The sequence below is a fragment of the Notolepis coatsorum genome, assembly GCF_963971535.1.
Source record: "Notolepis coatsorum genome assembly, chromosome: 1".
In the NCBI taxonomy this organism is placed as follows: domain Eukaryota; kingdom Metazoa; phylum Chordata; class Actinopteri; order Aulopiformes; family Paralepididae; genus Notolepis; species Notolepis coatsorum.
The window spans coordinates 236,489,249-236,503,701 of record NC_140165.1 but is presented as its reverse complement, the minus strand read 5'-3'; the positions used below and the strand labels follow the sequence as shown (position 1 = coordinate 236,503,701).

General features: G+C 45.5%; 1 protein-coding gene across 1 annotated transcript in view; it reads right to left on the bottom strand.

Annotated features, from left to right (window-relative positions):
- The window catches only part of LOC311224354 (spectrin beta chain, non-erythrocytic 4-like), a gene marked incomplete at both ends in the record, with an annotated part of 220,569 nt that overhangs the window by 143,489 nt on the left and 62,627 nt on the right, over positions 1 to 14,453 (bottom strand). The window contains 2 exon segments of the mRNA XM_084309313.1: positions 930 to 1,060; positions 8,632 to 8,790. Coding sequence (XP_084165439.1) covers positions 930 to 1,060; positions 8,632 to 8,790 — 290 coding nt within the window.

Sequence of the window (14,453 nt, the reverse complement as noted above, 5' to 3'; positions counted from 1 at the left end):
GACCTTTCTGATTCTGATTCTGATTCTAACTAAAATGGTGACACATTTTCGTGATTTAGTAGAGAATCTTGACACTTCGTACACATCGTATCTAACGACAGAAATCTTCCAAGATGGGGGTCCCCATAGACATGATATTATCCAACAGTGTGCTGAGATGCATAATGTTTTGGGGGTCGTTGACATGAGCGATGTTGGGAACCCTGTTTAACCGTCTGTAGTGTGGTAGTGAAAGGTTAACCAGCAGGGGGCACTCTGTCCTCTGTCCTTGTCAGTAACAATGCCCCTGTTACGGTGATAGGGACACCGTACAGCTGTGAGTGCCGTCCTTCGGATGAGACGCTAAACCGAGGTCCTGACTGAATCTCGGTCGTTAAAGAACCCAGGACGCCTATCGCAAAGAGTAGGGCGTTCCCCGACGTTCCTGGCCAAATTCCCAATCAGGTCTCTGACATCAAGGCCACCTAATCATCCCTTCCCCTTAATTGGCTGATATAAATTCCTGTCTCCTGAGCCGTTCAGCCATTGTGTAGTGTGATGTGTGCCGGGTGCCAGTGTATGGCAGCCATTGAGCCTGCATAGCCCACGGTTGGGTGCTACCAGTGGTGGTGAAGGAGGCTATTTCCATCCTACATTGTGGGGAGCGCTTTGAGTGTCTAGAAAAGCGCTATATAAATGTAATGAATTATTCTTATTCTTATTAACCTTCTGTAGTGTGTTAGTGAAAGGGTTAACCGTCTGTAGTGTGGTAGTGAAAGGGTTAACCGTATGAAGTGTGGTTGTGAAAGGTTAACCTCCTGTAGTATGGTTGTGAAAGGGTTTAACCTTCTGTAGTGTGGTAGTGAAAGTGTTAAACCTTGCCTAATAACCAGTAGGCAGGATGAGTGATGGCTGACTCAGGGTCTGGATCCAGGGGAGTACCAACCTACCGTCCTATCTCCTCCTTCAGGGAGGCGTGCTTGTTGATGAGCTTCTCAGCCTCCTCCAGAGCGTTGGGCAGCTGGTCTGAAGCAGCAGCTGTCTGGGTCTGGACCAGCCAGGTCAGGAATGAGTCCAGGTCCTGGAGGGATGAAGAGAAGCAGACATGATATCTCTCTGTTCTGTTCTGTTCTGCTCTGTTCTGTTCTGTTCTGTTCTGTTCTGTTCTGTTCTGTTCTGTTCTGTTCTGTTCTGCTCTGCTCTGTGCTGTTCTGCTCTGCTCTGTTCTGTTCTGTGCTGTTCTGTGCTGTTCTGTTCTGTTCTACTCTGCTCTGCTCTGTTCTGTTCTGTTCTGTTCTGTTCTGTTCTGTTCTGCTCTGCTCTGCTCTGCTCTGCTCTGCTCTGTTCTGCTCTGCTCTGCTCTGCTCTGCTCTGTTCTGTTCTGTTCTGCTCTGCTCTGCTCTGTGCTGTTCTGTTCTGTTCTGCTCTGCTCTGTTCTGCTCTGTTCTGCTCTGTTCTGTTCTGTTCTGTTCTGCTCTATTCTGCTATGTTCTCTTCTGTTCTGCTCTGTTCTGTTCTTCTCTGCTCTGTTCTGTTCTGCTCTGCTCTGCTCTGTTCTGTTCTGCTCTGCTCTGTTCTGTTCTGCTCTGCTCTGCTCTGTTCTGTTCTGTTCTGTTCTGTTCTGCTCTGCTCTGTTCTGTTCTGTTCTGTTCTGCTCTGCTCTGCTCTGTTCTGCTCTGCTCTGTTCTGTTCTGCTCTGTTCTGTTCTGTTCTGTTCTGTTCTATTCTGTTCTGTTCTTCTCTGTTCTGTTCTGTTCTGTTCTGTATCGTTAGTGGCTTAGCTTGGCTTCGCCTTCTGCACTATCTCGCGTACGTGCACGCGTACTGAATAAACCACAAATGTACCTCTAATACCAGTATTAGTCTGACCACACCCCTCATCAGCTTACCTTCATAAGCAGGTGTGTGGTCACCTGCTCTCCTCCTTCTCGCTTTCACCACAAGGAAGAGGTGCCTCGGTAGATCCCCACACTTGACACCATGATGGAAGAAATTGGATTAGGAACAGCTTGGGAAACAAGGATACGTTGACATCATATCTTTATTTTCTCTCTCACTATTTTCGAGAAAATACGGCGATATTGTCTTCGTACTGGAGTGTCTAGAAGATGATGATCATTCTACAAACCCTCCACCGGTTTTCGTATTGGGAGCACGCCGCTGCATGCTTCTCAACTGCAGTTCCTTGCTGTGTTTGTTGGGGTGAAACCTGTCAGGCCGCAGCTGAACTGTCGGACATGCCGCTGTTGTGAGGAGCGGTGCGTTCCAGGTTGGGTGAGTAGTGTTTGCTGGCGGGCTCCACTTGTCTGTTAGTGCTATGGGGGCTACTAGACAAAGTTTATGGAAACCGGCCCCAGGCTAGGGTCCTTTGTTTAGCCGTCTAGGCGACAGAAGGCCTTGGTCTGGCGACCATTATAGTTTTAACTAGTGGGCCGCGACCATTGACACTGGTGATCCCTGTGTGTTCTGGACGAGTGGATTCTCTCTGTCACCGTGTTAAGACCCCATCTTTCATATCCAAATGAGAGTATTCCTTCACGAGGGGATATGTGCATGTAATGTGCGATAGCGGCAGATTCATGTTCAAAGTCAGCTATACAGGCCAGTTGGTACTGTGCTGATTCCGCCGGACGTGTTAATGTCACCGTTGTGAAGCGGTGTTGACGTCTTGTTTTCTCTTTTCTCTTAAAAAGTGAGGAGGGTTCAGAACGGCGGCCTGTCTGGGTGAGTGTTATGTCATTGTTTACATGTTCATAGCTTACGGTTAGCCGGTCGGTGGCCTGGCGCGGGGTAGCTTGGCTTCTCGCGCGCCGCCGGGAGCTCGCTCCTGATCGCGTGCGTCGTAGATCGGCGTCTCGCGAGCGGAAGCGATAGCACCCGAACGGCTGGAGCAGCCGTTAGCTTGATGCTATTCTGTTGAACGTGCTTTGATTTTTAACATGTTTTACACTTTTGACCACGACGTCATTCTTGACAGGGGATGTTCGTCAACCCTGCCCGAGCCTAGACGGGGATTGCGTCAACAAAGAGGACTGTAGCGACTGGTGGAGCGGCGACGCTGCCCGGATCGAACAACACGGGACGCTTGTGACTGCACTTCGCTGATCTGCGTTCCGGGCAGGTACGGGGTTGGCCAGACCCTCATAACACGTCTTCTGGTTTTACCTTGCTAAATGTATTGTGAATGACGGTGTTTTTTCCCAAAACGTGTGTTGTTGCTATGCATTTGAGATACGTTGCGGGTTGTGTGTGAGCTGTTTTTGTCACTGGCAGTAGCTTCTCCGTGCAGGTCGTGATGTATTGATCTGGTTGTTGTGTGAGAAACATCATGGTGTTTATGTGTACCGTGTACTCACTACTAAGGCAACTAACCTATGAAGCTATGCTTGGTGACGAGTGAGTAAAAGAATGTTCTTTCTCAGACTGTAATGACAATGGACAGTGAGTTCACACATTAACAGGTTTTCCTGTTTTAACTGGCCGTATTAAGGGTAAAATAGGAGGATTGTGTTTTTCCCCCCCCGGTTCCCTGGGGACTTTATCACCTCCTATCAGACATGTTGTGCATTAATTGTGTCTTTTGTGTGGTAGGGATACGATGTAACTCTCAGCTTGATTGCTGAGGTTGTGCTAAATCTGCTGGAGAAACTTATTTCCTAAAGGGAAATTGGTTTGGTTGCTGTCGTGTGCTTAGCAAGGCCTGTGGTCGATACTAATCAAGAATGATGTATTCTCTCATTGTGATGATGATGGGTTGTGTGTGTCATGTGACCTACAACTGGGTTGTACTGGCCACAGAAGCACATGTGTATGTTGGACCGGGGTTCTTAGAGCCCTCTCTTTTCTGTGTTTTTCCTTAGTAAAAATCAGATAGCAGGTTAGCTCGTGCGCTGTGTGGAGCTGTGAAACGCTTCATAGAGCTGACTATGACTGTGTCATATTCTCTTTTTGTCGTTACGTCGTATCATGGGTGTGGGGTCGTAAAGGGGTGAACTGGTAACCTTTCCTCTCCCCATTGTTCTGTCGGTCAGGGGTACACCCCCTGTCCTTCAAGGTTCCCGTCACGTGGCGGTTCGGCACGTTACGGGGGGGGGGGGGGGGGGGGGGGGGGAGGGAGTTCCTGGTCCCACGGCCTGGTATATTGGGCGTGTGCACCGCAGGAATTCCCCCGCCATAGAGTACGTCACCGTGCGCGTCTCTGTTGGTAGGACTTCCGTGTGCTGTTCAGGTCCATGTGATGGATCTGTTTTCAGGGGGGGTGGTCAGGGCTCCTCCTCACCAAGCGCCTACTCAGGCCTTCTGTGAGTTCGGACTCCTTCTTCCATGTGATCCATGTGAGGAAGCCTCCATCAGAGTACAGAGCCTTCCTCCTCAGATTGTCAAAGTGAGTGGACCCTCTAGAAGGGTCCTTTTCTATTGTATGTATATTCGATTCAATTCGTTTATTGAGTGTGTATGGGTTCGGTGCCTCTTCCCCGGAGGCCCTAAAACCAGTTTTTTACATGGCTCAAGGTGCAATATATTCTTTTCAATCTGTACAGCTCGCGTGGGAAGTCTCTCTGGGGATCCCCGTTTCTTTCCTATGGGAGGGTGGTGGGATGTAAAAATGTGAACATTTTTTACCCCGGCTGTGTAGACTGGGATACATACTGTTGATGCTTCCTTCTTTCTATTCCAGAAGTGTTGGAGTTAGGGAGTGTCACACCCCTCTTGTCGTTCCCCTGGGCGCCTTGGGGATTCAATGACAGGTCTAAATAGCCTGTTCATTGATGGGGGTGTGTCCCGACGCACGTATAGTGCTAGCTCGCTGTAAACAGGCGATTGACTGGCACGCCTTAGTTGCTTGTGGTTGAAACAGCGTTTTTATAAAGCAACTGAGATGGGGGTTTTTCCTCTTCCGGCGACCACATCCCATGACCTGGGTGGGTTGTCGACGGATCCTCGTTCATGTCTGGGGGATGATGACGGGATGGATCTGAACATATGTAGTGGGGTCTCACGCCCTTGGGGTGGGCCACCAGGCGCGGTTCGTCCCGACGTCTGGGTGGCGCCTTCTTTTCATGTTAAGATCAACACGCATATCTGCCCTTCTCCTGGGGCATGTCGGCGTGGTTAGGGCACGGGACTGGTTCTGGTCACGCTGGTCCAGATCAGTTGAACCCGTTGTCCGCCGGGGATGCAGATCTGCTGTTCTGGTACCCTGAGGGACTTGGGCTTTTTTCAGGGAGAAAAATGCCAGGTCGGTCTGGGTGTCACAGGGTTAAGCGCTATGGAGACCCTGGTTGGGTATGTTTTTACTCAGCACTGTCGTCATGGCTTACAGCCATGCCATTCTGTACGCGCTCGATCTCGTCGGATCTCGGCCGCTACACAGGTTGGTCCTGGTTAGTACTTGGTTGGGAGACCGCCGGGGAATACCAGGTACGGTGTGCTTAGGGGCTGGTTCTCCATTGTTTTTCGCTCCTCTCTCACGCATGGCGAAGAGGGGCCTGTGGGGGTGGTTTTTTGACCTCCTCTGGTGACCCTGTGCTTCCCGTACCGCCAGGCCCGGTCCGAAGTGATGTTTGCGACCCGTAGGCCTGGGTTAACCCTTTTTGGAAACTGAAACACTTGTACTGCGGTATAGCCGGTGTATACCCGCAGGTGTGTTTTGGAGTTTTTTCTTGAGGGGTTATAGGAACAACCACCGCATTGGGTAACACCGAGGTGGTTGATTCCCTGGTGTGTTGGAGCAGTGTCAACTCCCGGGTTCACCGGTTGAGGGTGCCCCTGCACGTTCATGACGTCTGCCAATCGTGTCAGCCTTCTCTGCCTCGACCCCTCTGGGTGGGGGTTGTTAAATGGAGGCTTGGTCATGCAACACCGCCAGCTTACGCTCCTTCCGCCGGGGCGGCTGTGTTCAGCTGTCCCCTCTGGCGCCTGTCTCGTCCGCAGTCTCCAGGCTAGGGTTAACAGCCTGTTGCCTGGTTTTTCCCCGGTGCGCTGCCTGCTTCCGTTGGTTAACCTTTTTTGTGTGCTTACGGCCATGCTGACTGCCTGTTCTGCAGGGTCAGTGTGCCAGGCGGTGTACTATTGGGGGGACGGGGCCCGCTCGGCTTACTGGCCTGGTTGGTTCCGCCTGGGAATACCAGGTGCAGTAACTGAGGGGCCTTTGTCCGAATACGCTGGCGATGTGGGGGGCGGGGCACTACGTGCCCACCTGGTGGGGTCTTGATGCTGGCATCATGGACTTCTCCGGGCCCCCATTCCAGGGAGTCCAGTCCTTTTGGTGGGTCTGGGTCTTCCTTCGTGCTCCGCTGCTACGGCCTTGCCACGGGGTTGGGTTTGCCCTTGACCCCGTGATTCTGGGGGCAGTAACGAGGTTGTTCCTCCGTTCGTTCCCGGGTGGCATGCGGGTTGTGCGTGTGTGTAGTCGTGGGTCAAGCCACGGTCTGCTCACCCTGTGCGTTGAGTTGCTTGAGTGCCTCTTCGCACGGTCGGGTCCGTCGCCCTCCCGTGACGTCCCTAATAGGGGGGCTACCCTCCATTAGGGGGGGTCGGGGGGGCTCGGCCCTCCCTGTTCTGATGGTTTTGGGGGGCTGTCAGCGGGGTGTATTTGTCAGCCAAGTGGCTCCGCTTGGCCTCCCTTGTGCAGAAGGCGAAGCCAAGCTAAGCCACTAACGATACAGAACGTTAGGTTATGACTATAACCAAGTTAGTTAGGGGCGATGCTTGGCTTCGGACGGCCGCTGCAGCCCTTGACCTCACCTTGTGGTGAAAGCTTGGGAAGGAGGAGAGCAGGTGACCACACACCTGCTTATGAAGGTAAGCTGATGAGGGGTGTGGTCAGACTAATACTGGTATTAGAGGTACATTTGTGGTTTATTCAGTACGCGTGCACGTACGCGAGATAGTGCAGAAGGCGAAGCCAAGCATCGCCCCTAACTAACAGAACTTGGTTATAGTCATAACCTAACGTTCTGTTCTGCTATGTTCTGCTCTGTTCTGTTATTTCTGTTCTGCTCTGTTCTGTTCTGTTCTGTTTTAGTATTTCTACATTTGGGGTGTGAAAAAGAATTTTGCCTACCTGTATGAAGCTTTATATATTCTATGTATTGAATATCATACTACCTGTATGAAGCTTTATATATTCTATGTATTGAATATCATCATGTATCCTACCTGTTAGTGTTGTCAAAAATATCGAAGTATCGATACATATCGATACTGAATATTTAAAACGGCTTCGATACTCATTTCCCGAAATACCGATACTTTCTGCAGTATCGGTACCAGCTGGCGAGTGTTCTACAGCAAGTTGTTGACGCGCTGTTCCGCCTGCTCCGAGTCCAGCCCTCCCCCTCACAGAGAAGTCTTCAGTTTGTATTTGTAAACAAGAGCTTTTAGCTGAAAATGATGGCAAATGCAGAGCCTCCGCAACTTGTGCTTGTGGATAAAGAAAACAGCAGAAGTGCTGTTTGGAGGTACTTCGGGTTTGAAGTAAACAACGAAGGACAAGCTAAAGCTTCCCCAATGCTATTTGCAAGCGGTGTTAGAGCAGTGCCAGCGCGGATCTCCATAAAGAAATGAAAGAGGTTCGTGACAGCTGCTTTTTCAACGTCACTGTGACTGAAGCATTAAACCATTAACTCTAGTTTAATACATGATACGTTGTCTACTGATGGCGCATAATATCAACAGCTGATTCGTTGTAACGTTACAGCTACCAGCTAACGTTAGCTACTGCTAGCAGTTAGCTCCCTTAGCTTAGCTGGCCACCGTTATAATTACTGCATGGAAACGGAGTAACGTTAACGTGTAAACGTTATGTCGAGGTCATACAATACTACAGTCGACATAAGGTTAACATTACCCCGTTTCCATCAAGTGTTTAAATAGCAGCAATTTTGTTGAAAATGTAACGTTACTAAAATGCTCCGAGCATAGCCTCTCTCTCTCTGTCTCTCTCTCTATCTACCGCTACCTCTCTCTCTCTCTCTCTCTCTCTCTCTCTCTCTCTCTCTCTCTCTCTCTCTCTCTCTCTCTCTCTCTCTCTCTCTCTCTCTCGCTTGCTCTCGTTATCTTTAAATAAAAATCGAAACTGTTACTAACTGTTCAGTTTGTGAGGTACATGCAACACAGATTACAGTGTTTACATCTGTCTGCTTGAGAAAATACCATGTTCTGCATTTGCAATAAAAATGATTGAAGTGAGATGAACAGTTATTTTTAAATGTGTGATCTAAAGATAAACAAAGGGTTTTAAAAGTGTTATATTTATCTTCTCTTATAGTACCAGACTCGAAGCTGAGGAGAATCAACCAGCAACAAAAGCTAAATTTGTTTATAAAAAAAAATATATATATATATATTTTTTTTATTTTTTTTTTTGGGTATCGAAATGGTATCGAAGTATCGATACTTTTCAAGGTATCGTATCGAAGTCGAAATTCCAGTATCGTGACAACACTACTACCTGTATGAAGCTTTATATATTCTGCATATTGAATACCATCCTGTATCCTACCTGTATGAAGCTTTATATATTCTACGTATTGAATACCATCCTGTATCCTACCTGTATGAAGCTGTATATATTCTACATATTGAATACCATCCTGTATCCCACCTGTATGAAGCTGTATATATTCTACGTATTGAATACCATCCTACCTGTATGAAGCTCTGCAGGCGTCCAGCCACCATCAGAGAGTCCTCACAGCCCTGCAGTGTCCGCTTCAGCTCCTCCCACTCCACACTGATGCCCTCGAACGGCACCAGAACCTCCATGGCCTGGCCCGGGTGGCTACCGGCCAGGTGCTCAGCCTCCTCCTGGGGGACAGAGATACACATGGAGGCATCAGCGGACTGTGAGGTGAGGTGGTGCACAGTGTCACTGGCCAAAAACAGAAGCCTTACATGGTTCAGCCTGGGTGGTTACTGGCTACTAAATACCTGCTAAATGAGTAAGTAAGTAAGTAAGTAAATGAGTAAGTAAGTAAATGAGTAAGTAAGTAAATGAGTAAGTAAGTAAATGAGTAAGTAAGTAAGTAAGTAAGTAAGTAAGTAAGTAAGTAAGTAAGTAAGTGAGAGAAAATGGTGGTTTTTTCAATGTATATTTGGTTATAAACTGATATAAAGAGACGCTTTAAGAGGGTAATATCATTATCATCACGGGATGATATTGACGGTGGTGGAACCAGTGGTTTCACAGGCACAGGCCGTGTCAGCGAGAGAATGTTTTGAATTCCTTGTAAGAACAAAGATAACGGAGCGGTACGGAGCGAGGGAGAGGGGTGACCTCTTTAATGCAACAGTGAATGCAACGCTTTGAAATGTGTGTAAAGGTTAAACGCGGTTGTCATGACAGCGCGTCGCCTGACAACCAGAAGAGGGGCGGGGCTATCGTTTCTATGACGAAGATCCTATAAAGCTGACAGTGGTTCCGGGTAGGGCAGACTAGAATCTGACCAAGAGCGAGTAGGACTGAGATCACACAGAAGACACTCTCTCCTCTCATTGAGAGGGGGGGGGGGAGGAAGAATGCCACATCATCATTAGCTTCGGCTAACGCAAGGATTCCGATTCCGTGACAATCATTCATACTCCACTAGAAGGAGCAGTACGGATTTTATTCTGCCAAGATTTAACTCCCTAATGGGCACAAATACATTTTTATATTCTGCAGCACTGGAGTGGAACAAGCTTCCAGTGGCCCTGAAAAACATCGAAGAGGGGGGAAGTTTTAGACGTGCCACAAAGAAATGGCTAGCCAGTGAAGTATAGAATAGCCATAGGAAGGAGAGGGTAGGAAGTGCTTTTTTTGTATGGGGTTGCTATTATGTTTTATTCTGTTTTTTATTATGATGATCTTTGTTTTATTATGATGCTCTATGTTTTATTATGATGCTCTATGTTTTATTATGATGCTCTATGTTTTTATTATGATGCTCTGTTTTAGTATGTTTTATTATGATGCTCTATGTTTTATGATGTCTGTCCATGTCCAAAATCAGGGACCATGATGGAAATAAGTGCTTGCACTTTCTCATGTTTTTATCCCTTGGATGCTGTCTTTTACTCCACAATAAAAATCAATCAATCAATCAAAGGCTAAAGACCAGGCCTGAACACTATTGGACTGAATAACAAAAGGACGATAGACGAACACACCGAAAGATCATTAGAATAGACTTTGCGGTTTAGCTTTAGAATGGAGTAGGTCGCATGTGACACAGCTGCTCACCCGTTATTTTTTTTTTCGTTTTAAAAACATATTTATATACCATTAATGCGTTTAAAACTTGACGCATATATCAACTGAGACTATCAACTAACTATATTGACCAAAAGAATCGAGATGTCACCAAAGAAAGACCCAAAGAAAGACCCAAAACCAGTCGAAGAGGTCCCGCCGCGGGACCCAGGATTCGTACAGCGGACAGCAGAAAATATTGACTTGACAGAGGCCGCTTCAAGTTCAACCCCATCAAAGACCTCCGCAGATACCGAACATATCATCCGGAAAATGGAGGAAATGGGGAAGACAATGGAGAAGAGAATGGAGGAAATGATCCTCCAATCACAACTGTCGGAGAAGATAATAACTCAAAAAGTAGATGCTATTAAAGAATCTATTGAAGGCAAAATTGATGCGCTGAGAGCGGACGCCGACGCACAGAATAAACGCACCGAGGCTCTGGAGAAAGTAGTGGAAGCCCACGAAATCAATTTCACTCACATCTACAAGGAAGTAGAGGCTAACACAGTTAACCTAACTGCTGAGATGAAGGGGAACTACAATGAAATCAAGACGGAGCTCAGCGAAATAACGTTGGAGCTCACGCGAATCAATAAAGAACAGAAAGCCAAAATATTCGAGATGGAATATCAAAAACGCAGGCTGAATATTCGTATTGTCGGTCTGGACGAATCAGTGAGATGTGAAAACCCTGAAGAGTTTGCCACAGAATTACAGAAAATCTTGGGAACAGGAATCCTTCCTAAAATACCGGAGGTGGATGAGTGCTTCAGATTGGGTCCCCGCTCCATTGGCAATAACGCTAAGCCCAGAGTGATATTAGTTATACTGCGCCAAGTCAGAATAAAAGAAATGATTATGCGTGAAACTCGCAGGATGAAAGGCAATCTGAAACACATGGAGGTACCAATACACTGCTTTGAAGATTATTGTCGTGATGTAGTGGAACTGCGTGCCAAGTTCAAGACGGTGATGTCTCAACTATACCTGGGGAAATACAGACCCCTACTAATATACCCTGCAATACTTCGCGTCGTCGACAAACAAGGAGCAAAGGTTCTCCTCAACTCGCCTGAAGATGCAGCCAAATTCCTGTCTGAACAAGAGCAGAATAGTGTATAAATGGCCTTTTAAATCTCAGTTATGCAAGGTCACCATATAGTACAACCTTTAATAACCGAGGATTTGGGACAGAGAGACCTACGTGCTCAGAGTTTTTGAATGCTTTCCCCGACGTGTATATTATTGCGGACATATTGGATTTAAGATTGGAACACTCCAGAACATACTGGAACATTCAGACAATGTAAAAATGACATATTGGAATAATCTAGAACATCGAAGCATTCTTTGATATATGGAGCATTCTGGAATATCAGCAATACGTGGTCATTCATTCTACCAGAAGCCCCTCGGGGGAATAATCAACAGCTATCTAGATGCAGAACCACAGAGCCATCATAGCCGGCCGGCTGAAAGATCACTCTACACAACGATCATCGCCCACCCCGGTCGGGGGAAATGCTGCATATACGTATTTAAAAATTGTTTTTTATTAATGGGAAATAATTTCACTACTTCTCCAATTAATACTTTAGATGTTTAAGCATAGCAATGCTCTTTTAAGATCTAAGTTAATGTTCTCTTCCTTTTACTTGTTTTTTTTTTCATCCGCTCTCTCTGATTTATTGAGGCTCTCTCTTCAGTTCAATACCTTCATATTATTCATGGGTTACTATAAATTACTATAAATTACAAGTTCATATAAAATGTAAGTGATTAAGGCATGACAATTGAAGCTTATTTTTGGTATTTATTTTTAGTTTGTCTCATTTAAATTTTTATTTATTTATTTTTTACGGGTAAGTGGCCAAGCCACAGTCGACATTCTACTTATGGTAGAATTTAGAGTGTTAGATCCTATGGTATACATAGGAATGTTAAGGATAATTGGATCATTCTGGGATATCCGGTGGTGCAAGGGAGAGAGTCATACGCAAAGGTTGTGTTCATGGAACACAATCCTGTACGACTCTCGGTGGGAGGGAAGGGTAGGGGATTTTTATTTGTATATATGTATGTTTTTAAGCTCGGCTCTCAACGGGACCTCACTAGTGGGATGTATATCTATTATTGCCTCGCACTCTAGAAGCATTACCAAAAATTACAATGCAACATGTATAGACTATGGCTAGTTTGAATATAATGATATGGAACACCGGGGGAATAAATAACCAACTCAAACGCAAAAGCGTGCTCACACTGATGAAAAAAGAACATGTGGACATTGCTCTGCTAAGCGAAACACACATTCTAGGGAAAGACATAGGTAAATTAGCGGACAACATATACCATAATATCAGTCACTCCTCTATTGGTACGAGAACTCGGGGTGTAGCAATAGTCGTTAAACGTAAGTTGAATATTGTACTAAAGGGAGTATGGTCTGATGTAGAAGGTCGGATAACTATAGCTAAGATTGAACATAAGAACAGGAAAATAGCGTTGATAGCAGTGGCGTCGTTAGCCCTGGGCTTCCGGGGCTTTAGCCCCGGATGTTTTTCTCCTAGCCCCGGATCTAAAAAAAAAAAAAAAAAAAAAAAAATTGTTTACATTTTCTTTTTTTTTTTTTTTTTTTTTTTACTTTTTTTTTTTTTTTTATGTCAGCATCCCCATTGTCTGTGCTGAATGTTTGTTAGTGTTTGGTATTTTTTGTTGGTTTTTAGTACTTTTAAACATTTTTAGTAAGTAGTTTTCATTTGATCCTATAATTCTTTCATTCACCGATTTGTGGACTTTTTTTTTTGTGTCCTGAAAGGCGCCTTATAAATCAAATGCATTATTATTATTATTATTATCATCCAGGAGGGAAAAGACACTTTGGATAGTAGGGACTGCATCTCTGCCTGGCCTGACCAGGAAACACTTTGCAACTGTGATCTCCTCTGGCAATAGTTGGATATTGTAATGTGTGGCGAGGGGTTGCAGCAATTCCACTGAGAGAAACTGGTCTGAGGCTGGATAACATGCCTGTATGCCTCTCATAAATTGTTATCCAACTCATGAGAACCTGCTCTCAAGCTCTTGCAGCATTCTGTCGACGACTGGATAGAACAGTCTCTGTCTCAGCTGATCTCCTGAGCAGAGGTCTGAGCTTGTGCCACAAGATGACTCAACTACATACTCGTCCATCCTTTTCTGCTTCCTCCTTTGGCTGGTAGTATGTTCCTCAATCTGGCCTTTGTCCTGTCATACATGTCCACTGCCATCTCTGATGTGCGATAACCTTTGAGTGTGTCCTGCACTGTGCTTTTAAATAGTACAGATATTGAAGATGTGCACTTTAACGCAGCAGCACCTGGAGCCATCCATACCCATGTCCAGTGTCCTATAATAAGCTTTAATCGAACCTCGGATAGTCCGGTTGGTTTGGGGTGGTGTGAAAGCTCATTCACTCTTGCAAGTGAACCCTGCTGCGGTTCATTTGAGATGTGAATGCAAAGCGGACCAAAGGCAGGAAAAGACCCAAAAATCGAATCTTTTTTTAATGAGAAGACTGAAACATATGTATATAATGAAACACACAATAGTTTTTTTTCGATTGCCTAAGCATGATTTTGAAAACGGGGCCCGGTGTTTCAAAACACACAATTAGCACAACCACACACACAATTATCAGAACACCTCAGATCCTTTGCTAAATTAAACACTTGTCAAAACCATACACTAATTTTGTTACCATATGAAACACACGTTACATAATGACTTAATTCTGTTTGAACCAGTTACACACACTGCTGTGCTTAACCTAAAACACATTTAGCAATTCTACTTCTCAGTGATTAGAGTACTGTAAGTGAAGTACGCAGATAATGTGCAAATATACAATAAATTCACCAAACACTACACAAGACCAATGCTGTAGACTGATGAAAATATAATTTATTTATCTACATATACCCAAATCAATGATGCAGACTGATGAAAAAAATAACATTTTCTCTCCATATAACCAAATCAGTCAACATTTCAACATGGAGAATCACAACAATACATGTCCCAGTTTTCATGCTACTATGTGCATAACACTGTAAGCTCAGCAAATATCAGACAAACATAAAATACTGTATCCAGTACAGGTTAAAATTACAGTAACACAATTTTTTTTTGAAAAAATTTAAACAGAAAATACTAGACATTATCTCTTTGCCTAGCTGGATCTGGCAAGATAATT